General features: G+C 35.5%; 1 protein-coding gene across 1 annotated transcript in view; it reads right to left on the bottom strand.

The window, feature by feature from the left end:
* COL5A2 (collagen type V alpha 2 chain) overlaps positions 1 to 25,113 on the bottom strand; it is a 150,310-nt gene that overhangs the window by 21,123 nt on the left and 104,074 nt on the right. The window contains exons 9-34 of the mRNA XM_090144596.1: positions 22,726 to 22,836; positions 21,380 to 21,457; positions 19,712 to 19,756; positions 19,147 to 19,200; positions 18,483 to 18,536; positions 17,035 to 17,088; positions 15,770 to 15,823; positions 14,999 to 15,052; positions 13,628 to 13,672; positions 12,405 to 12,458; positions 11,678 to 11,722; positions 8,857 to 8,910; positions 7,040 to 7,138; positions 6,533 to 6,577; positions 6,339 to 6,437; positions 6,006 to 6,059; positions 4,829 to 4,936; positions 4,114 to 4,167; positions 3,330 to 3,428; positions 2,764 to 2,817; positions 1,909 to 2,007; positions 1,746 to 1,799; positions 1,581 to 1,634; positions 1,041 to 1,094; positions 444 to 497; positions 71 to 115 (exon numbers count right to left, since the gene is read on the bottom strand). Of these exons, the coding sequence (XP_090000722.1) occupies positions 71 to 115; positions 444 to 497; positions 1,041 to 1,094; positions 1,581 to 1,634; positions 1,746 to 1,799; positions 1,909 to 2,007; positions 2,764 to 2,817; positions 3,330 to 3,428; positions 4,114 to 4,167; positions 4,829 to 4,936; positions 6,006 to 6,059; positions 6,339 to 6,437; positions 6,533 to 6,577; positions 7,040 to 7,138; positions 8,857 to 8,910; positions 11,678 to 11,722; positions 12,405 to 12,458; positions 13,628 to 13,672; positions 14,999 to 15,052; positions 15,770 to 15,823; positions 17,035 to 17,088; positions 18,483 to 18,536; positions 19,147 to 19,200; positions 19,712 to 19,756; positions 21,380 to 21,457; positions 22,726 to 22,836 (1,674 nt within the window). The remainder of the gene's footprint in view (positions 1 to 70; positions 116 to 443; positions 498 to 1,040; positions 1,095 to 1,580; positions 1,635 to 1,745; positions 1,800 to 1,908; positions 2,008 to 2,763; positions 2,818 to 3,329; positions 3,429 to 4,113; positions 4,168 to 4,828; positions 4,937 to 6,005; positions 6,060 to 6,338; positions 6,438 to 6,532; positions 6,578 to 7,039; positions 7,139 to 8,856; positions 8,911 to 11,677; positions 11,723 to 12,404; positions 12,459 to 13,627; positions 13,673 to 14,998; positions 15,053 to 15,769; positions 15,824 to 17,034; positions 17,089 to 18,482; positions 18,537 to 19,146; positions 19,201 to 19,711; positions 19,757 to 21,379; positions 21,458 to 22,725; positions 22,837 to 25,113) is intronic.

Below are 25,113 nucleotides of genomic sequence, written 5' to 3'. Positions count from 1 at the left end.
AATTTCACATGGTGCATCAACTTTCAACCTCAGAAAACTGTTACAAATACTTCTGAAGGAAAATACTTACCCTGGGGCCCAATGGACCAACAACTCCAGGATCTCCAGGAACACCCTATGCAGAAGAGAGTTCACCATTAGGATGAAAGCATATTCATAGCCTTATAGCTGTGAAAACTACAGATAATTATTTTAATTTCCAAAGTACTGTGAATGTAGATGACTAGCTCTGAATACTATCTGTTCAGAACAAAAGATTTTCCAACCAAGAATAATGAGATAGCTATATTCTAGTAATTACTTTTTCCAAAAGCAGTCCTCATAGACAGCTCCTAGACTACATCAGTAAATATTTTGAAATAGAGCGGGAAATTAAAGTACAAAGACAAGAAAAGGTAAAGCTATCTCACAAAGTTATTTCTGTAAAATTATACAGAAATTACCTGATCACCTGGCTTTCCTCCTTCACCCGGAGGACCTGGAGGCCCAGGTAATCCCTGTAAAAAATAGGTAAAAATAAAATATGATTTTAATAAAGTGAAAAGTTCAAGTCAGATTTAGGACACCAATAATATGGATATATTGTATACAGCACAAGACTATACCCTCAGAAATCCCGAAGCAAAATATTACATCAAAGTGTTTTCCTACTCTAAATGAAATAGCAGCCCTTCCTTAACATTTGTCAGACATATGCATGTCAGCTCTAAAAATAATGTTATCTATACATAGATCGATTAAATTAATACTTCATTATCAAAACAATCCTTTAATTCCATATTTGGAACATTTTTGGAAAATCTGGAAAATCAACTGAAAAACAGGGCAGGTTTTCTCAGTGGATACAGAAATGCCACTTAAGACTTTTCCAGTTAAGTTTACTGTACAGCTGATACAAAAGCTATTAGTAATTATTCTACATATTATTGCCATCAATTCTCATGCTCTGTTTTGTTAAACATCACTTGATTGTATTCCTAACCTAATTTGATTGAGAGATGGCTGTTTACTTTTCCTCTTACAAAAATTAATGCACATACCTGAAACCCTGTAGGACCTGGAGGGCCTTGTTCTCCTCTTTCTCCTGCCAGACCCTGCACAAAGGGAAGTAATAAGTGCACATCAGAGGAATAATAGAGAAATTTTCCTTCTCCGTGAATATTCATTTTTGCAGTTACATATTTGTTTATTATACATTTTTACTTACACCAGAACAAATATGTCTTATCTAAAATAAGGAGATATGTTGTTGTAGATTTAAGATTCTCACTCACAATTCTTTGCTAATGGCAAGACACTTGGTTCCAATAAAACCAAGGAAGCTAGGAAAATGAACTATGAAAAAAATTTGTCCTTTGCACTTTTTTTATTTTATAATTGCCATAAAAGAAATTGTGCTACTGATACATATGTGTTTTAATAAAAAATTACCCATTTTTAAGGATTTCTTTTATTGTTATTGTAATTCTTGTTTGGAATCAACAACTGGAGTAAAGACAAAAAAAGCGTGAGGGCAGAAAGTCAATGAACGGATGGAGGAACAAGCAGGCAAGCAAACAGTGTTGAAAAAATTGACTTACAGGTGGGCCAACAGGGCCAGAAGGACCAACTTCACCGTCTTTGCCAGGAGCTCCCTAAAAAAAAAAAAAAAAAAAAAAGACACTGAAAAAGCTTTGTACAGGGAGCAAATATAACAGAAATGCATACTTTCTGCAATCACTGAAAATGATAACAGTCACACTCACTCTTTGTCCTGGAACACCTGCATTTCCTGCTTCTCCGGGTTTACCAGGATCGCCCTAATTCACAGGAAGAGAAATGATTATTTTTACATATTGCTCTCAGCCATTAACACGTATGCAAATGTTTAAAGTTAAGCAGATCTTGGGTACCAAGTGTCATACTCACACTACTACCCTTTGGCCCAGAAAGGCCCATACTGCCTGGCTGACCTCTGATTCCTATTGAACCTGCAGGACCAGGACGTCCATCTTCTCCAGGGCCACCCTACAGAGAAAAAGCATTTTCTGCATTAGATTAAAAAAAATTACTGACTTATGTGAGCCTACTAACCTCTAGAAAATGACTACCAGCACTATTAGCACAAAACAGCTCTAGCTGAATTTGAGAACAACCTTGAAGTGACGAGATATTCACATCTATTACCTCAGCAAAATAATTGTCTTAAATGAAATTAAAATATAGCATACATATTGTGTCATAGCTCACACTGTTTCTGAAGAGTCATAGAGGAAAAAGTTCAGCAACAAAAATAAACGTCTTTCCAACATAATACAAATAATCCTTCCTAAAAAAGGCTTTTGATGCTGGAATTTTTCACTTCTAAGTCAGTGAATATAACAAGAAGTAAAGTACTTGGTTATCTCATACTGTTTAAGCACACAGAATAATACTAGCCTTATTTTGTTCTACAGTTATCAAAGTTTATTCTAAAACAGAGCTACAGCCAGACAGCTGGAGCTAAACAAATACGATCTGTTTATTAACATTGAGCCATCATGTATAAGTGTTTTATTGTTCCCAAAAAAGAGGCACTTAGAAAATACTGCAGCAGCTGCTAAATAGACAAAATTATAGGAATATTAATTTCACTACATCTCAAGTTAGAAAGCAAAGATTAATGCTTAAAAGAGAAGGCAAACTTCCAGAAATTAAGAAAAATGGGGTTAATAGACGTAATTTCAATGAGTTGGGATCTCCAAACAACTGTGGCATCAGCTGAAATGACAAACTGCCACTTACCAAGGGGCCAAGTTTTCCTTCAGGGCCTTGAACGCCTGGGTTTCCAGTCAAACCCTAAAAACGGGAATACATTGCTGTTATATTGTGCATATAATTCTATTAAAATATAAAGAGATATACAAGGAAAATACAAATAAACTGTGAAGATATGCTCAGTTACTACCATGATAAAAACACCAAGATACTCTTCACACAATTTTCTTCTCTGTGTCCAAGACCCTCATCCTTTACATCTTCATCCCTCACCATCTTTGAACTTCCCTTTCCTATTCCCCCCTCTGTTGCTTTTACACCTCTCAAACTTTCTACAGGGTCACATTCTTCAGTTGCATTAGCCAGCCTATAAATAAGGTATCTTCTTCTTTCAAAGACAAACGGAACTTGTGCCTTCCAACATCAGCAGAAGAAAAAAAAAAAGACAGGTATTCTGGGCTTTAGCTTTTAAGTTGTCCCACTGAAATAAGTCCATCCTTGTAACAGCAGCTACTTAATTTTGTGAAGTGTACTCTCACCTTTTGAAAATGATGTAAGTCATGGTTTATAATGTACTGCTATTAGTTACTTACCCTTGCACCTGGGAGTCCAGGCTCACCAGGACGCCCAGGATCTCCTTGTCCTCCTTTAGGACCAGAAGAACCTGCTGGACCACGCTCCCCTTGGGCACCCTACGGAGATATCAATAAGCTATTAGTTAACACATAGAATAGTCACAGTGAGAAAGCTAAATAAAAAAAATATCTTCAATTTAGTACATATTTTTTTGTGAACAGAGTTCCAAAACATCAATACTTGTATTATTACTGCTGCTTTCCAAATTAATATTGAAAAGTGTCTCTTCCATAAAGAAATCTTTTGTGAGGACATTATAATTCCTGTATATTTACCAAAAAGGCAAGTATTATGAGAAACATTAGAAAAGCATGTAGCGAGCCACTACCCTACAAGTGTTGTAGCACTTTAGAAAGCCAAAGACAGATATACTGATCTGTCCAAGAGACAAGTTAGAATATGAAGAAACACCAAAAAAAGGCAATTTTTTTTAAGTAGCCCCATATTACATAACTATGTCTATAACAATACAGGACTACAAATAGGTCAGTTTCTCTTATGAGCTTGAAGGACCATTAACTCAGGCGCATAAAATGAAAGCTGAACATCACAGGAATTCAAAGTGATTTTTCTCCATAAAATTTAATCTGAAAAACTTCCAACCGCTTTTTGACATTTTTCAATTCCTTTTCAGTCTACTTCTGGTGATTTTAAGGATATGCCCATTTGTCCAGAAGCCTATGTTTTAATTGAACACTTTCTCTATATGCATGCGTTTATGAAAACACTTATTTCACTTACCTTTGGTCCAGGCAAGCCATCAGAACCTGGAAAACCACGGTTCCCAGGAGCACCCTGGGAAAAAAAATCACAGATACAAAATTATTGTCTTATATTTTTTCAGCGTAACTTATTGTAAATAAGGTATTTGACTTCTTGACTGGGGATTCAATTTATTTCCTTGCAATTTTCTTTACTAGTATAAATTTGGGATTTTCTTGTCCACTCGGAGACATGAAAATATCAGTGTTTTACTCATGCATGCTGAACAGCATGATTCAATAAATGATGACCATTTATTTGTACAGAACATAAGTACAGAATCTGCAGATTAGCTCACTGTATCTCCAAAATTTGTTACCATGTTATTCTGTGCACTGAATTCATGAATTAAATAAAATATCCACCACAGAAGTAATGCACAGTATCACTGATCATTTTCCCCATAAAATAATAATCAGATGATCAATTCAAAAAATATCATGCCATATTTTTAGATCCTGAGCTTCAGAGTATAATTTTCATAAAGATTACGGTCTATCAGAGAAGACAGCACCCTGAAGTCACTAATCTGGTACAGAACCAAGTGGTATACTAATATTTGATACTGTTAGGAAAATAAAGTCTGATCATACCCACAATCAAAGCATAACGAAATACGTGGTTAGGTCATGATGAGAAGTTTTCAACTCACCAGTACATCTCTCACAAGACATTATTCTTCTGAATTGCTTACCCTTTCTCCAACAGGACCTGGTGGACCCACTGACCCTGGATCACCTCGAGGGCCTCTTTTCCCTTCTTCACCTATGGGGCCGATGGGACCCTGGGGACCTTGTGGGCCCTATTGAAAGTTAAATTTTGTAAAAATTTCTTGTTAAGCTTCTCAGTCCTCAAGCATATTGAAACAGACTATCTTTTAAATATCATAAACATTTTTCTAAATGAAGAACGAAAGAAAATCAGTTAAAAAACACAGCATTTCAGAATCAGCTTTTCTCTTTTTCTGTATTTATTTATAAATACCTCAGTAAGAGGAGTAATATGAATAAACTCCAACTCTATAGTTTAGCCCTATGGTGGTTATTAAAAACACCCGTTTGCTCAGACACTGCTATGTAATTTTGTTCTTCACCATAAAATGAACAAACAATGAAGAACTAAAATTAAATGAGAATCTTGAAGAAATTCCCAAAGAAACAAGAAGCCAGTCAATGGTAATGAAACTGTTATTTTATCCAGGTGATTTTGACAGTTTTTATGTGATCACTTAAATTATTGAAAAATTAAAGATAAAGAAGCCAAACTGATCCCAAGTCTCTAGAATCACCTTTTTCTCCCCTGAAATTCATAAGTTAAAGCATAAAAACATTTCCAAAGAATACTTCTCAAATATTAGCTGTAGGATAAGCAGCTATTAATGCCATACAATTATATAAACATTTTTATTATTTAAATATTTCTATCTATATATACAGACCTGTATAGGATGTATTAAATGTACAGTTTTAAAACAGATTTTGTTCTTATGATTAGCACACAGATCTGAGTGATTTTAAATGCCTAGAAACATATGGAATCCATTTCTCTTGATATGAAGAAATTGGAATGAAGTCAGCCTGAGTTTATAGAAACCTGAGTAAATGCACTAATTGGTTTCTGAGTTTTTTCAGGCTTATAAGGCCTATACAGAACAGGTGATTTATACCATCAAAGAAACTGTTTTGCCATTCATTCTGTATACTGTCTAGCTAAGTTCACTGTGGCTTGTCTTCCCTAATAATTATTACTTGACAAACAGAAGTAATAGTGAAAAATAACATCAGAATAGTCATAAAATTTTTAAGCCTATTCAAAATACACATACAACCTCTGTGACTCCTTTTCATCTTACAAATCATATGGAGACTTACTGGTTCACCTTTGGGTCCTGCTTCTCCCTTGAAACCTGGAACGCCAGGATCTCCCTGAAAACAAACACACAATTAATACATACAAAGTTAAAACTGTGTCATTCATTCATTTTGGATTATGCTATGAAATAGAAGTAGACACTCTTCTTTCTTAGACCTCTAAGAAAGCAGTAAAATTATTTCAAACTCACAGAAGATGGACAAGATCTCATTCTCAGCATACTCGTTACCATGCTGCTAATTTAAAGGCACCTCACTTCTAACCAGCGTTTTAATTTCATAGAGTAACACATTTGTTATATATCATAATTTTCACAGAAAATACATCATTACCGGCTGCCCTCGAATACCAGGCGGGCCTGTACTGCCTTGTGGTCCCGGGGAACCAGGTGGACCTAATAAGCCAGGGGGGCCCCCAGTGCCCGGAGATCCCTATAAACAGAAGTAACAGTAAGGAAAAATTGAAATACTAATAAGGAAATAAATCCACTTACACAATTTCTTCGACAGGTGATATGTTTACTTACAGTTGGGCCTTTGGCACCTGGAGAGCCATCTGTCCCTTCCGTACCCTAGAAATAACATCCCAATCATTAAAATTAATTTTATTGAGGAGGATATCGATAACAAAAGCAAAAGATAGCTATCTGATAACTTTAACAGAGCAGACAATAAAGGCTATTGAATAAATACATTAACCTAAGATCTACTCATGCAAATATGAGTAATAAAGGGTACGAGTTAAGATCTTAAAGACTGAAAATCACTCTAAGTTTTTAAAGTATCCATAGGATTGAGACTGTATCATATTGCACAACTTCCAGTTTTCTAAGTTGTTTTAATTAAATAACAGAAAGCAGTTATGAAAAAAAAAAAAAATCCAACAACAGAAAATAGATTAATGACACCCTTTCTTTTCTGGGAAAAAGTACTTTGGGCAAAACTTATCGCCTACCAAGTAGGATGATAAAATCCCCAATAAACAGGCAATGTGCACATACTGAGCAGAGAGGAATTCAATGTAATGTACTTACAGGAAGACCTTGTGATCCAGCTGGGCCTTGTGGACCTGTTTCACCTCTTTGTCCTTGAGGGCCTTCAGGACCACGAGGACCGGTTGGACCTGCTTCTCCCTAAGATTCCACAGAAGAAAACTGGAGATTATCTTCTGCTAAGTAAAGCTTCAAACTAATGCAGGAATAAAACTGAGCTCATAAGAGAAAAACAATTCAGATCTTGATATACCTTATTACCCTTAAAATATACATTCACTTACCTAATTCTACTTCTTTGTGTACACTGACTACAAAAAGAACTCCCCCTTAATGTATATAAGAAAACTTTCCACAGAGGAGGACCACTCCATCCTCTGGCCTAATTCACATTAAAGATTTTAGAGAGATCTCTCTGTCTAAAATCCTAGTCCATACCTGTAATTTAAGAGTTTTATTTTGCTTAGTTAGCAGATAAAGATCGAGATTCAGGAGTTACAAAACACTTAGCTGGGTGGTTTTTTTTTTGCACAGCACAGATGGACTTGCTGTTGCAGCACTACAGTGTATATTAAAGAAAGTATTTTCATAGAGAGATATAGATGATACAAAGATAGATGTAATACTCCAGTAGTCACATGTCATGCTGGTCAGAGTAGAACAGAACAAATAGATTATTACTCCCAGTAAAGCCTTATAAGAGTGGAACAAATACTCCAACAAAATCATTTCTCCTGGGATGTACTTAGAATTCTATTTTTATAAAGGAAATTTGCCTTTTGGAATTGATGGCCATTAATATTACATTTTCAGAAATGAAGCCCACATCTTCAACACATGGTCTGATTCACTTCTATAAGTTCATAGCAGCTATTCCAATTTAATTAATCTAATGATCAAGCTTGAAGATAGGTCCTCTTTTTCAAAATGTTTTCATTGATTCTTCACATAAAAGTTCCCCCAGATATTTATTTTTATATTTAGTACAGGATAGACATGCAGTAAAAAGCACTATCATTTAATTATATACATTATCTTAATACTCCTATTGAGACTCCTTTTCAAAAAATTGTTTCATGCATGTCGTCAGCTTCACAACAACACAAAACATCTGCTGAACTTGGCTCCCTGGCAAATCGAAAAAGAAGTCTTTATGATACATTTTTCATGTCATGTTTAAGGATTGAAAAAGAACAAGGGGAAGCAGCCAGGTGGGAAGCAAGTGAAAGAAATACGAAGAGGTTGTATGAGTTGTCTTTTGTATCTTCTTTGCAAACATATTCTCAAGGCTAGGAAAAAAAAATAATTGAGAGGCTTCTTGAAAAACAAGAGAAGAAAATCCCACAAAGACAGTACTGCAGCTCATACAAGTTTTCCTCACCAGCCCAATCACACAGAACCACAAAAGCATGAAATTATCATTTGTCTTACTGTAGAGAGTTGCAATGTATCTCTATTGGGGTTTCAGGTATTTTCTTTTGAGTTGACCTAGATCTGTAGAAGTATTATTGGCCAAAACTTGTCACCAGAAGATGCTGCTTCCGTGCTCTCTTGGGTTAATTGTTACCACTCAACTTCCAGACTATACTGGATTATTCTCTGACTGGACAAGATTTTGGCTCACAGGATAAAAGAATCTTATAATTCCTTATTGAAAGCACAACTGAAAGCAAGAAAAAAATATCCCAACTGTGGTAATTTCTATTACTTTATTTGGTTTCTAACTTCTTTCTCAAGGCCTTGACAAAGGTTGATGGTACAGCCACTCTTAGGGACCTGTACACAGGTTGGTGTGAAAAGACTCCAAGATGAACTTGTATTGTTAAACATACAAAAAGGGAATTTTAACTATTTTTTACCTTCATGCCAGGAGCGCCTGGAAAACCTGGAGAACCAGTTATGCCAAGAGGACCCTATAAAAGATGTTCATACAAAGATATAATTCCACTCTTCAGGTCACACAGATTAATAATCTAAACATCGGGTAAATAGGACTCTAGGATTGAGTACAGTTTTAGTCATAAAACATTTTTTAAAAAGAAAAAAAAAATTATTTTCCTGAGTGATATGTGTGTTCATGTGTTCTCTGAAATAATGCTATGGTGTTTTAAAATGTATTTAATGAATTCTAAGCAAAGTCACAGCTCTTGATTCAGCTAATGATGTGCAAATTGCAGTTCATAATTACTATAATGATCTTTCAATTTTAGTTTTTAATAAAGCCTTACTTTCTCTTTCTACATTCATGTTACTATGGTATAGAAAGGAAAAGGTAAATGTTAAGCAATCAAATTTTTCCTACTGAAAGTAGCAGAGTTTCAATTGCTTAAAAAAAAAAAAAATACAAGTTACTGCTCCATCATAACATACTGCTCCATAACATAACAAACCTAAGTTTGTTGCTTGACAAGATATTTGAGTTGAACAATATGACAAGCAAAAATGTAAGAAAAAATATAAGAAAAAATTTAAGACTGTACAATTACACGTCCCCCCTTCCTACACTTCTCTCTCACTGAGATTTCCAAATTCACAACCAAATTCTTGCCAGCGTTACAATATAGACTTCATATCAGGCTTCTGAAGTTATACAAAGATATACAGCAGGAACAGCCTATTGCTTAGATATTTGTCCTGAAATAAGCAAATGTTTCTGGAAAAGGAAGAGAAGGAAAGAAAGGCTGGACTTCACGGCACACCATGAAATGTATTTCTTTGCAGAGGTGCATCTTCAGCTCCACAAAGCAGTATAGTTCTTTCTAAATAGTTTTATACCTCAAGACAGTCAAATGCCATACCTAAGAACATCTGACAGCTTGAGCAGACAGATTATTATGTGGCTATGCTATCTCTAGATCTAGAGTCAAATTCTGGATGCATTGTACCACAAAGCATTGGCTCACTCTTACGTAGCTCCTATGTTTGGGCATGGATGCAAACAGTTGGACTTGCCTGGCAGACTGTCCAAAGTCACAGGAAAGCAAACTTCAAGTGTATGTACTTTAATATACACATATATTATGATGCAAAACTTGTTAAACAGAAAGACTTCCAATTAAGGTCCCCGTAGTAAATTTATAAATCATTTCCACTTCCACAATACCTCTTGTGCTGAACAATGTATTCAACAGAAGACTACTTCTACTGTATTATAAACTCTCTGAGTGGTGACACACAGCGGTTCCACATATTCATTACAATGCTGGGTTCCCAGATAATTCCTCTTTCTTTTCCTGATTATTTTTTCTTTTGTAAACTGACACTGTGAAAAAAATGTTCTATGTAATGAAGTTTTGCTGACAAACTCAAGAGCGATTTGTCCCAGTGAGTATTAATTACAGACATTTCTGCCATGACCTCACACTGGATTTCTATAGAATTATGTAATATCTCCAAAGTATAATTTTGAAAACCTATGTCCCAGTTAACCGGATCACAAACAGACATGCCAAATCTCCCTCGGAATTCAAGAATTCCAGAATTAGGGTAGATCACTGTACCGACTCAAATAACAATGCTTTTCATTAACTCTTCCTCCAATTAGAAAGATATGTACTAAGAATCACTCCCCTGTGACTATGCATGAGAATTTGCCAAAAGAGTCTGCCAACCAATTGTCGTATCCAGGGAAGCTGAACTCATGTTTTACGCCAAACAAAAATTTCAGCCTTCATGTAGAATTTCATAGTTTGAGAACTAGCTTTTTTAACCTTTATATTTTGATTTCAGTGCTGAAAAATCTTTTCACTGTTTTGAAGTTTCTACTATTAAGTTACCCTTCTTCAATGATACACTAACTGTACTTTGAAATTTTTAGACAAAATTCATTTTCTAGCTTCTATTACAGTTAATTATTTTTAATGAATTTAATTATAAAATTGCTTGGTCATTAAGACAACACATGTAAATAAATGTTTCTCAGGCTCATATTATTCCGAGACTATGGAAGCCTCTAAGTAAAGAAATAAACTGTGGGCAGATACGTTTGGGGATCAGTTTCTTTTTCTCTCTCTTTTTTTTTTTTGGCTGAAATTATTGCCCCTCAATATGCTAACATCCACAGTTTGCCGCCACAATCATCAGCAACTCAGCTGAAACTGTGTGAGACACCCTGCCATTGTGCATATTAAGCTCAGTGAGGAACCTTTTATTAATTTGAAGACATTCATACACATGCTGCTGGTTCTGCAGCTCGGTATGTGTGTGTCAATAATTAGAAGCCAGGCTTTTGTATGTTTTATAACAGAGCAACAGCAAGTACCAAATTCGGTTATTGGGGAGTATTTTCACTTGCTGAGTAAAATCTAATTTGTCAGCTTCGCATATAGACGAAGAATATATGCAATTATGAACTGTTTTACATTACATATTATTTAAGACAATTATCACCCTAAAACATGGATCTTACTTTAAAAAAGCAGCAAAACACCATCTACCCAGGGAAAATGCTATTCTAGTTCTCTGTAAATTAAAACCTTTAAATTAAGTAAAATATTTTGCATCATTTTCAGAAAACATCAGTAAAACTAAGATCAGTAACTTCCTGGTCCAGTGTCAGTATCAGGAATCAATTATGGCTCCAACAATGGCCAGCAGTTGTTTGTGTTTTTCTTGATGATGCCAAAAGGTTAAGTGGTAAATACGGGATGAAAAAAAAACATGATTAAGAAAGCAACTTACCATTGGACCTGGCTTCCCAGGCATGCCATGCTGACCACGTCCACCCTACATATGAAAATGGACAAGACGAAAAGTCTGTAAGAACTCAATTTTTTTTTTTTTTTTTTTTTTTATCATTAGCACTTGTGATAATGACCACACAGACTAGAGTGTTCATATAAATGCTGGATTATAGATCCCTCCAAACACCAATGTATAACACTTTTGGAAGAATTTACACTCCCTTTATGGAAATAGATTTCTCTTTAATTTCCAAGAGGCCAAAATTTTGACAGTGTCACTGTATGGTGCAGTAACATAAACAAGAGAAGGAAATTTCTACTCAAATATGATTTCATACAAAGGCAAATCCCTGTTTTTGTTCTCTACTTCAGCATTTTTTTGTTGAAAATAGCATTTCAAGAGAATTTTCACAGAAACAAAGAAGAAATTCTTGAATCACAGAAAAAAAAAATAGCGTTATGAGAATATCTGTCCTGCTAAAAAGTTCTAGCACGAGAAATTACAATGCTAGCATACAGGTGGCATTGTCTTCTTCAAACTGATTTTTGAAATACACTTTGAAGTTCTCTCTCCACAAAACTCTACTCAGGCTGTAACTTTAAGATACAGCAGAACTCACCACTGAAGTGACTAGCAGTCACACAAAAGCTTACGGGTTCACAGCTTTAAATTTAAATTAAAACAAAATAGGAATTACAAGGAAACAAACCAAGACCCTACTTACAGGGGCACCCTGTGGTCCAATTCGACCTCTTTCTCCTGGCATTCCTCTAGGTCCCTTGAAGAGAGAATAAGAAATGCAATGCTCAAGAACAGAACAACAAAAAGTAGAAAACATGGTTTACTTCACTTTTTTCCTCATAGGAGAAAAGAAAAGGAAAAAAAAAAAAAAAAAAAAGGTCTCTTCTGCTATCTGTTTTTTTTCTTTTTTACTTTTTCTTCAAAAAAAATTCTTGACTTTTCCTTAGTTTCAAATATCCTCTGCATTATACTGCTCTTCAGGAATTTTCTATGCAGTCTTCTTTATTTAACAACAACATGATTAGCTTCACTGAGACTACAAGCACAAAAAGGACAGCTGATTTGAACTATCATTACAAAAAACAAGCTTGATTTTGTTTTCTTCCTACAGGTGTATTTTATATTATTCTATGACAGGAAAGAAATAGGAGCTTATACAAATCCTTGCAGCTTCACAGGCTTGCCCAGCAGAAATGTAATGGACTGTAATTTCTCTTTTCCTGCTCCAAAAGTACTTCTAGTTCTAAAAGCATTATAATAAATTCTGTATGTTTTTAGCAGGGTCAATAATGCAATCTCATTTACTGTGACTCATTCACAAGCAAGGTTCCCCTTCAGGGATATTACATTATGTACGACACATGATAGTGTGCTTTGCAGAGGTGTCATTACCTGATGCCATGCACGTGCTTTATGTCTACAAGCACTGCTGAAAGTGAATTTTTGAAATGTTATACTGTTTACAGTTTTCCATAAATACATCTGAACAAAAGCTATGCTGAGAAAAAGCTTCTCCATTTCTATGCCACAAAGGCATATCCTCACCATAATATCCAAAATCCTCTCTGCATGGTTTTCTTAGATAGTACATCTGTGATCTAAATTATTCCATCTCAGATCAATCTAATTCAAATGAAGCATTAACATGGAAAAAAACTAGTTACCCCAAATTTCTAAGTTTCTACGAGTAGGCAAACAATTACAAAACCTACATGAAAATTTCTGTTGAATCTATTATTTGTAGGTCCATGAATTGCCAAGAAAAACATCTTACAAGGTACTAGCACTACTTATAGTACAGTAGAAAACAAAGCGTTAGTAAGGAAAAAATTCAGCTTCAAGGCATCAAGTACAGATTTCAAAAGCATAAAATTCCTACATATACTATTGGCAATATGTAACAGTGCCAATACATGTAATACTCACTAGAGGACCTGTTGCACCCATGGCACCTGTTGGTCCAGATTCTCCCTAGAAAAAGAAATGAGGTAGTACAGTTAGAGGATATAGGTTAAAGGAAATAGAATTACATATTTCAGCCCCTTCCTCTGCACTCATACACGGCCTAAGAAGATGATTTGAACAGTCACCTGCATCACACATACACCAAAGGCATCGTTTCACCCTGACATCAGGTTTTCACTAGTTGACAAGGAGAAAAAGCAACAGAAAACAATAGGCTGCAGGATTCACAGGCAAGAAATTATTGCATTCTCCTCCTACCTGTCCTAGCTAACAGCCCATACCAACTACTGTGCTGTTTCTACCAAATCCAATGTTTCTGCTGTTCTTGTCTCTACAATAAGTTAGTCTTAGCAAAGATACTTAATCTTAGACAAATTTCCTTTAGCTCTAATTTCACATTTATATAAACATTCTTGGAAGACATTCTTCATTCACTGCATTTGTAATCTGAAGGAATAGGCCTATTCCACCTGTGATTATCACCTTCAGCAAGCCAAAAATGTTTTAACATCAGCACTAATCAAGGTGTAAAAATCTGAAAATAGGTTTCTATGCTTCATTAAAATAACTTAATCCATCTTGAAAGCACTGACAGCAGCTGACTATTCTGCTTTGAGCTGAAATAGTAGAGGTGCTACAGAACCAGAGAGTATCCCAAAGAGAAATTGTTAGCTGAAAAAAATTTGTGTTGATAGAATGTTTCCTTTCCCCTTCAACATCTGTTTCCTTTAAGCCAATCTTGTTCAAACCTAATAAGGTAAATTAAGAGAAGAAAATAAGACTTTAACTGTGCACTGCTTTATTTTCTCATATATATTATATATATATAATTTTATACAAAATTTTAGATAATTGCTTTTACTTTCTGTTGCAAGACACTCATTTGATCTGTGGTTATCTAAGGGAATTCACACAGCAGTAACACAATGATCCCTCAACCAGCTCACACTGGACCATAAACTGGCCAAGTAGAAATGTGTACAGGCTCTTTGCTAACAGAATTCAACATCTTCAACATTACATAGGTGTCACAGACAGGCAACGAATTCACCTCATGACAACCCAAGTGAAACTGCAACCAACACAAACTCAAATGCTTTTTTTTTTTTGTATATAGCCCAGCTATGTACTTTTATGATAGTTCATAAAGATTGAACACAAAGTAAAAATGGACAATTCCACACAGCATCCCCAGAAAAAAAATGTTAACTGCATGCAAGCAGCACCAACAGAAGTGGGTACAAAGCTTTATTCTATCATCTACTGACTTTCATTACTTTGACTTTACATAAAACTAGTTTAAAGTTTTAACTCTTTGGGCCACAAAAATACCTTTGCTCCAGCTGCTCCAATTTCACCTTTTGGACCATCAAGACCTTTCAATCCCTGTAAGAGTTATGAAAATCTGGTGAAGTTATATTTGTATATATACACACATATACGCACAGCATTTCTACTATTATTGTTAAAATAATTCAATGCCAGAACCTTAAGAATGGACTCCAGTTGGCAAGAGCAAGAAAGGGGGAAAAAAACAGAAGGAACAAATTATGAAAAAAGTTTCTAAACATTTCCTAAATGGAAATTGTTTGTACAAGGTACATTTCCTTGGATTTACTTTCCATTAAAAAAAAATCCCAGAACAACAAGGAGTAGACTCTTAGCAATAGGAAACCTATTTATTCCTCTCCAAAGTAAAGTTCTGGCCAGAAAACTTGCTAGTTTGTAATCACTCCATCTTGCAAACACATCCACCCCTGAGGTTCCCCACCCTAACAAAAGATTTGCCAATGGAGTGAGAAAACTGTCAGCTTTGTGCCTCCTGAAGCTTGGCAGGGCTCATGCAAGCTCCATCCAGATTCCCAGAATATATGAAAGTAAAGAGAAGAAATTAGAAAAGAATACAACTGAGGTCAGCTTAATGGGGAATAGCACTGATTTTCTACAAGGCCCTCTCTCTCTCTAATGGCAGTGGTTCTGCTATTGTTGGCAGGACTAACAGTGTAGTCAAATCCATCACAAATACAAAACCAGCTGAATGTCTTTACGCTGAAAGCGTCTTGAAACATCATCAGTAAGGAGAGGGCAGACCATGTTTCTTACCCTGTGACCCTTGAGACCTGGAAGACCTGGAGCACCAGGAAAGCCTCGAGGCCCCTAAGAAAAGAAAAGGGAAAAAGAAAAAAAAAAAAAAAAACACACCAAGTAAAACACTACAGATTTTTGCAGATGAAACTAGCAACAACACTGTAAACAGGGATGAGGGTTGTTTTAATTAGTAATAATGTTCCTGAAACTCCTTCACCACATGATTCAGCATGGTACAGCATTTAAGGTGGTCACAGACAAAACAAGGTAACATCTTATGAAGCTAGACAGTCCCAAAATTATGTGCATGTTCACTGATAATGACACTCTTCCCACGATTTTACTGGGATTTAAGAGGCTTTAAGTACAGATGATGTTCAACAGCATGCAATATTCTAAAAGCACACAAAGATGATGATTTTATTAAGTAAAAATAAAACAACCTAATCTGAACAGAATACTCCATAGGCTACATTAGCATGAAGCAGCTTACAAAACATCATCTTTGATCCATAAAAGTTTGAAGGAAGGCTTAGGAGACAATGCTGCCTCACTAACAGATAATTTCTCTCTTGAAGAGATTGTATCTCTCACTGCTAACAAAATTAACTGGCAAAAACTGAATGCTTGAGAGAAAAGTAGGCAGTTTAAGAGATTATGTGCATCAGGCAGCTTCTTGGATTTACCTGTCTCCTTTTCAGCCACACTACCGTTCCCTTCCAGGTATAGAAATGATTAATACAGGTCAAATATAACATTATCATGTTATATGTGATGGTAAAATGGTTTATCAGACATAACTGCTTTCTTTTATTTCTAGAGTGAATCACAATGAGCATTCTCTGCAGCACAAGTACCTATTATTTGGAAATACTTTAATCATGTGTACACACTGAAAATGCATAATAATATTTTTTATACCATCACTTCTTCCCCTACCTCTCAGACTTGAAAGGTGAACACTACCACTTTAACCTGACATCACTTTATACTATAATATGCATGACTGCAAATGATGTTGTGAGATACTGGGAACTGTACAACTGGCAGGCACTGTCATCTGCTTCATGCATATTTCATACATGAAATGACTCTCAGGATTAATTGAGAGGACTGCTGAAACACCTGTTTTCTTCTTAGCTATTACAATGATCTGAATAGTTAGAGTTAGGTGATACAAACATTGCAGAAACTGAACGAGTAAGCTTCACACTCATGAAAACAGATACTGATGACATAATTATGGCTATTTGCTAAAATGCAAATAATTATGCTCTTACTGGAGATCCTGGAAATCCAGGCTCACCAGACTGTCCTGGTCTACCGGGTTCACCCTAAGAGGAAAAAGAACAACAACAACAACAACAACAAAGATACATAAAAACAGCAAATAAGAAAATGCAGTTTTTTCACCTCTATCTTCCATTCAGACAAATAGGTACTACAAAGCCTGTTTTACCATAACAATTTCAGTAACATAAAGCAGCTGCACACACAACTAACAGCGTGCATTACATGCACTAACTTAAAAGGCATTTTAACAGAGAATTGCAGAATCTGAAGATTGAGTCTAATGCACCAGGTGGCGCTGCAAGGTGGTGGTGTGCTTGGGAACTTAGAACCAGGCAGCCTTTGGCCACGGTTGTGCTGGCAGTCACATCATTTTGATTGTCCTTAGGAACACAAATCTAAAACTATTTGCATTATAGCTTGTTACTTCTCCTTCTCTTTGAATTCCGTTGTGAAATGAGTACAATTTAATTCTACATCAGTGCGTCATTGATGGTTTTCTCCAGAAAGCAATATTTTAAAAGACTGAAAATCTACCAGATAATCTAAATATTCCTTATGCATGTCAGGCAGTTCACATCAGACTGCAGAAATATGAAAGGCTTGAGAAAACTAGTTTCTGGACACAGAGACGGTAAAACACATCACAGATGCAATTAAAGAAACCCACACAGACACTGGAAATGGAGCAAGTTCCTCAAGTAGTACTGATATTTAGTTTCATTGCATTGAGAATAAACTGTTTTCGCAGATTCTTATACCGTGTTGGTATGGTTTAATGGAAAAACAACCATTACCATGGTAATTTCTATACTGAAGCATCTGGCATCTCCAGTTTTCAATTCACTTCACAGTTACAGTTCACAACTCAGACGCATTTAACGTGCTTTGCAAACAAAGAATGGATGTCTAATGGAAAATCCCCAGCTTACTGTTGTGCAGTATGTATACATTTATTCATAAGCATGTATTTTACATGAAATATAAATATGTGTAAATAATCATAAAATCATTTATAGATATAATAAATTATTTAGTTAAGGTTTCTAATAGTAAAATTTTATTGTTCATATCCAGGTGCGTGTTATTGTTACAGTTCCTCTAGCTCATCATGTGATTCTAAGGAAAGCAGGGCTGCAATTCACCCCCTGATTTCAAGAAAGACTTACTTCTTACTGAAGAACTGAGGAAATAAATAAGACAACGACAGTGCTTAAACTTTGGGTATCATGGCAACATGTAATGAGAAGAAAGGAAGGTTTTGAACAGAGAATATTGCTAAAGATTATTGTTATGACACTGCGACAGTGAGAAGTATGATTACAAAAAGGAAATAGAAAAGATGTAGCTGCAACAGACACATCTGCTCATTAGTCATTCTTTAAAAGAAGCCAATATTTGTTTTATTTGAAATAAAACAAAATACGAACAAACTTACATCTTCACCAGGTTTGCCTGGAGGCCCTTCCGGTCCACGAGAACCAACTGGACCCTAAGGAATAAGTAGATTTGTTGAGAAGTAAATCTAGTCACTAAAATAGCTATTTGCTCTATTTGAACGCCTTGTTTCACAAAAAAACAGGTGTAGAAAAAGGATTATAATGCGTAAGCATGATTGCAAAATTTTGTGGTGCTTCAATCAATTCTGCCCCTAAGAAAGCTGCATTAAGTTAAAATGTACACGTGTACAGTAGAAAAATGTAAGATGGAATCTTCAGGAAAAAGGAAATTAAAAATCCGTTATCAGTTATTGTTCCCAGTCTGTCTCTCACTTATACTTTTGAATCATTATATTACTTCCAAAAAAAATGAATATTTTCATCTTCCTTTATGTGCTACCCTACCAGCTTTGGTGCTAATAGTGGTTAGCCATCCTCAGGTCTGTGGTGGCAAGGTAAAAAAGACTGCTTATAATATCACACAGATACAAAATAATCCAAGTTCACTGATCCCTGAAAGCATACTTCGAACACCACAACTCTTCACTTAAGTATTCATTACTTAGCTTTGGTTGAGACAGTATGGAAGAAAGATCTCTAAAGGAGGCGTAATAAGCTGTTTGCAATTTTATGGTAGAAATGTTTGAATTTAATTGGTCTTACCATAGGTCCTGGATCTCCAGGTTCACCAGGAGGGCCTGTGGGGCCAGCACCACCCTATAATTGAGGAGAGATGAGTACAATTACACATTCTATAAAGCAAACATAAAAGGATATAAATTAAAATCTAGGATAAGGAAAACAACAGAATATGGGACAATCTGGATTCTAATTCAGAAAAAGCACAGATGAGTGAAAGGTAGATGCTAAGATTTCTCAGGAAGGATTCTACTTTAGAGAAGCCCTGAGCCATACACAAGTCCCATAAGCCATTAATATCACACTAATATCAAAATCACAATTGAAGCAGCATCATTTGCACACCCTCATTAAAAGATGTGTGTTGGGTCAAAACCTTGTTATGGACCTGATAAATTGTAGAGTCTATAGAGTAGATCTGAAGCAGAACTTGAGAGCAGTACATTTAGGTTCACTTCTAGATGAGGACACATTCAGCCATACTTGAGACAGTCTCAGAGTTGAGTTCTCTTCTACATATACAACTCACTACATGGTCTGTCATCTTCTTTGGCCAACTGTCTTAAAACCCATAATATGAAACACTTACTTGTTTTCCTTGGAGACCTTGAGGACCTCTTGGACCCACTGGACCCTACCAGAATAATAAAATGTTACACACTGAAGACCATGTTTCCCTAAGCAACAATCACCCTTCAGAGACAGCAAAATTGCCTGATAATGACCTTCTAGTTAACATTTGTATGGCCAAACTCTCTGAAAGGCTTATATGTTGTGAAATCCAAATAAAGCACATCAAATGAAAATCTTCAAACTCAAAAGCCACATAATTCATTAGCCACTGAAAACACGAGCTTCAGATGTCACAGTCTGATATCAGTAAGAACAGCCTGTATGAGTGCATAATTTTACTAGAAAAATCCAAGGCTACAATTACAGTTAGGGGGAAAACAGTCTCCCCAGTCTCCCCCTTCAATTAAATTTGATTAATTAGATTAATTTACTAATGCAAACAACAATAAAATAAATTTGCACTGCTCTTGGCTATGAGCAGGAGTGGTAATGGAAGGATGCTTTTCATGAATCACACAAAGTACAAGAGGAGGCTCCAAATGGTTGCTGTTTGTTACAGAAAATGTAGATTTGCCCTTAAAAAGTTCCATGCATTTTTAGAACACTCATGCTTAATTGTAACCTGCAATATAAACTAATCTTTTCCGAAAGCAATGTTTTTACTTCTACCCAGACAAAAAAGTATATAGCAGACAATAACTTCCATTTTGACAGATTCAAGATTTCTCTTTTACACACAGTTCATTAATTTTTAATAGTTTTACATCACATTTAAGCCCTTTTTTCAAACAAAATTTTAAAAAGTAAAAAAACAAAAAACAAAACTAAACTAAAGAACAGTAGGTTAGCTGAACAACAGTTATTGAGTTTTACCGAGAACCTTTCAAACAGTTTTAAAACTGGAGTTCTAACTGTTGGGGGCTTGGATGGATAAGATGCAGGTAGGCAAACTCATGGAAAAGGCAGTCGATGAAGGAGAGTTTTCTCAAAAAAGAATGCTAAAAAAATGACAGGAAAAAAGCTAGCAATGTCTTCAAGATATGAGAGTATGATAAATATATGTAGCAAAAAAGGATACTATTTAAAAATAACTCAGTTTAGGGTGGTGTAATGGATTTCACAGATGATTAAAAAAAATAATAATTCCATGTTACCAGTACGTTCCCATTGCAGCAAAAATGATGAACATACCTAAACAGTGAGAGAAAACTGGACTCACTGTAGAAAAAGAACATTTGTCTTAAAATAATAAGCTCACAGCTGGTTTCAGAAATACTCTTTTAAATTGCTACCAAAAATAATTATCTTCAATGGCACAACATGAAAAAGACCCTTCGAAGCTGCGCATTTGTTTACTCAGCTTTGCACTACACCTGACACTCCAGGTCCTCTGTAGTGACTTAATAAATGAAAAAATCATGCATTGCCTTTTTAATATACCCTAGTAGCTGTTGCATTTCAGAAGGAAAAAGGAAGAGAAAAAGCAGGATAGAGTGAGGGACAAAAAGCTTCCACTTTAACATCTTTTCATTGTCTTCAGATACCATTAAAGGCTGCACTGGAAAGTTCTGTATATTTACTTTCTAAAGGCATGGGAATTTGAAGAGGATGAATTCTACTTTGTTTTTTGTACACGGACTCCGTTTCAGAACTATTCTACAATACAAGGCTAATCTGGTCTTACCACCGCACCAGGCATCAGCCCCATCTGACTTCCAAGTCCAGATTTTTCATCCAGTCCTGCCATCTGAGCTGCAAATGGCTGAAAAAATAAGATGGGTAGTTTTAGTTGTCAATCATGTTGATTCACATGGCAAAATCCTATGCAACTATCTCTTTGCTACTTTACAGCACTGCCAGTAAATTCTTGTTCCAATTGTTAAAATAAGAGTTCTTTTTATATATGTGAAGTGCCGTAAGGCATCAAAGACCAGTCAAATGCATCACGTTATCTGCTTTCTATTCTGACTCTACAACCACTTTAATTAAGAGAAAACGGGAAGATGACCTAAAAAGAAAAAAGCTTCCAATTGAAGTAATTACTTTTCTTTCACCATCCTCAATTTTAAATCATTCTTTAACTTCACATGCAATGTTTCTTCATTTCTTCTAAGACTGCTTTGTTTTCACTTGCTGTGCCTCAAGTTCAGAAATATCTGAAGGCAAAGGAAATATGCAATCATAAAATCAGCTACGTTAGACTGCATTTTGTGGTTCTAATGGATTCCTCCATGCTGAAGAGATTTACTGAATCTGCCAGATTTGGGCCCATTCAGAATGGTGTTTAAGCCAAGAAAAGCTTCCTGAATTTGCAGGCTGTCGGCCTAAATGATATTCCTTCTTATTGCTAAATAGTGACTATTTTCAGTAATATTGCAGTAACAACAGAGTGAGAAACAGAGCAGGTAGCTTCCACATAGCAACAAACGTGTAATTGAATCTCCCTCAGAGATTCAGAAATCTATGTCATTCTCAGTCGTCATTTCACAAAATTGAGGAAAAAAGTCTTGCAGAATATTTTGTCCATACGTAGGGCTGGTTAGCATTGTTTTCCACAGATCATTCCTGATTAATCATTGAAGTGTTGTTCTGAACAATTTCAGAAAGAAGTAGACTGAATGACATTTTAATTACTCGTATTGATTATTTTCTTATTTATAATCTATCCTATTTTTTCTTTGGTGTACTACTAATTTGGTATTCCAGTTTCCCTGTACTATTGATTTGATCCCTAGCATTTAAGTCAGGTGGAATTAATGGGACCCTGTTAAGGGCTTCAGATTTGGGAACCTTGTCTTTTCTATATGTTAAAATACATTATAGAAGTGTAGTTTCAGAGTATCTTCACATTTAAATTATCTCAATTTTTTGCAGAACTTGCTTTTCTGCTTGCCATTGTCCCTTCTGACTAGGAGACAGAAATAGTTAGAACAGCATTCTGCATTTGTTGAAGTAAATAGAAGTTACTGTGTAGGATGTGGATCTAAACCAACATTCACTTCACATTCCACCAAAGCAAATTTAACTCACCCTGCTTAGTCCATCTGGTCCTGCGTGGGTAGGATGCCCAGGAGGACCAGGGTCACCAGGCTGGCCAGGGATACCGGGTTCTCCATCAATCCCTTGAGGACCACGAGGACCCTAGTAGGAAAATAAAAAACGCAAACAGAATACAAAGGTATCCAGGAAAATCCTTGTAAACAACAAACTCTCATCTCTGATAAATCTAAATTAGTAAAGAAAGATCTTCAAATAAACAGCATCCATCAACACCTGTTCTTAACCTTTAGATGAGAAGCACTGGTTAACATGAGTTATCAATCCAGCACACAAGTAAATTGCAGTAATTTCCCTCCAAAGCTATTCTGGAAATTCAGGCTTCCCATCATTCCATATTAGAATATGCTATTCTTGAAAAGCTATTTGGCTTTGTGCACTGTACAGAATATCAAGAGTTTATTTCCAAAATACTGATAGCTCAGACTAATAACACATACATAAAAACTCAGGAAATTCCATTGATTTCTGCAGCCTTCTGACATCATGAATGGTTAGCTCATACTAATGCTGAATTCCCAACACAGTCACACTGCCAAACATACAGAGCAAGTCCCTTGGTGTTGATGTTCTCAAACCACAGTTTGCAGAATAGACAGAGAGGTTAGTCCCACTGCTCCCATTTTTATCATCCATTTTTGATTTCTGAACATGATCTTATCTTGTACCAGGATCAAAATTAATTAAAGAAGCAACTAATAAAAACATCAGTACAATAAAATCAATAGTAGTAGGGGCAGAAGATATTCCTCAATCCTAAATACAGCCTTCAAAGTGCTTGTCGCTGCTGCTTTCTTCATTAAAAGAAAAAGACTGGAAAACAGGGAGGAAAAAAGTCTATACTATATAACGAGCTCTTCCACTTTAAGGATCCTTGGAAGCCTGGCTCAATGACTCATCTTTATAAACACAATCATAATTAGACAGCTTTCTTGTATTTCCAGGAGATGAAGATTGTGTTTCCTTGCAGTCTGCAGCACATTCCAGTAAAATTTAGGGTCCGACTAGTATGATTTATACAATAAAGATAACGTATTCTCTTGGGAAAGAGTTATGTTGGAACAGTATCGACATTAGGATTCCTGGAAACTTTCATTGAATAAACCATTCTTTTCTCATAATTCTCAATGTATCTTCATGGTCTAAATTCCTATATGCAAAGTAATCCGTGGAAAATTTTTCTTATCAGATATACATGCACACACACATATACTCGTCACATCCGATATGTGATTAGCTGGTATTCTGAGACAGATGGTGCAGATTCTTGCACGTTGGATAGAAACAGAAGGTTCTATCAAAGAACTTTACCATCTAGTATTTCTACCAAAAAAAAAAAAAAAAAAATACACTACCAAACCTACAAGAGCATGTCTGAAGGAGGAAAATTCTGAGAAAGCAAGCTTCTATAAAATGACTACAAATACCCAAATGAAGATACCTTAACAAGATTTGACATAGTAAAATGGCTATTTTTTTAGCTCCTGCTTAGAAAAGAAACCACATTTTTAGTCACTAAGCATGCTTCAAGAGCAACACTACAACCACTCCCACAAGCTCAGAAGTCCTTGAAAAGCATTTTTGTATTTATAACTGGTAACCACTGGTATATAACAGATCTTCTTGCACTTTGATAAAATACTGATTAAAATTAATTGACAGTATATATTTAATATGTACATGTAGAAACCTTTCCTTTTAGCAGCTCAGCAAGTCAGAGAGGTTTACCAAATATTTTAAAAATCTAGCAGAGGCCACAAGGTGGCATCCTTTAAACATGTATTTAAAATAATGACAATTTATTAATTCCAGCCCACTGCTGCTGCTGGTGAGGAAACACAGGTTTTGCCTGTACTAGAAAATGCAGCTTACAGCAGAACACTTCAAAACTATTGTATTTCTACTGCAACTACTATCTAGTGTAAAAATACTGAAACAAAATATACTGATACTCTGAGCATGCTCAAGCATATTTTCTATCTTCAAAGGTTCATTTGTATGAAACTGTATCACACTCTAAAACTTCCCATTCCCAGATGCATTTTATAAATCCTAACATACTGCTGCCTTTACATTTCTCACTGTTATGCAAGCAAATAATTGGAAGTAAATACTATGCTAAGAGTTCTGAATTCACTTCATATCCAAATGCCTTGCTTATGTAAAACACAGAGATCCACTGCAAGGTTGAGTTTCTACTACTAGTAGTTAGTCAGTAGGAATCCACTTAAAAGGTCATAAAAAACAAACAAACAAACAAACAAACAAAGGCTTGGGAACGTGCTTTACTGAGTTTGCAGTCAATTTTATAGAGGATGTCTGCAAAAGCCTATCTGTTCCATTACAACTTTTAAACAAATA

The sequence above is a fragment of the Phasianus colchicus genome, chromosome 7 (genome assembly GCF_987193195.1).
Source record: "Phasianus colchicus chromosome 7, bPhaCol1.hap1.1, whole genome shotgun sequence".
Classification (NCBI taxonomy): Eukaryota; Metazoa; Chordata; class Aves; order Galliformes; family Phasianidae; genus Phasianus; species Phasianus colchicus.
Note: the sequence above shows the minus strand (reverse complement) of the source record. Positions and strands in the feature narration are given on the sequence as shown.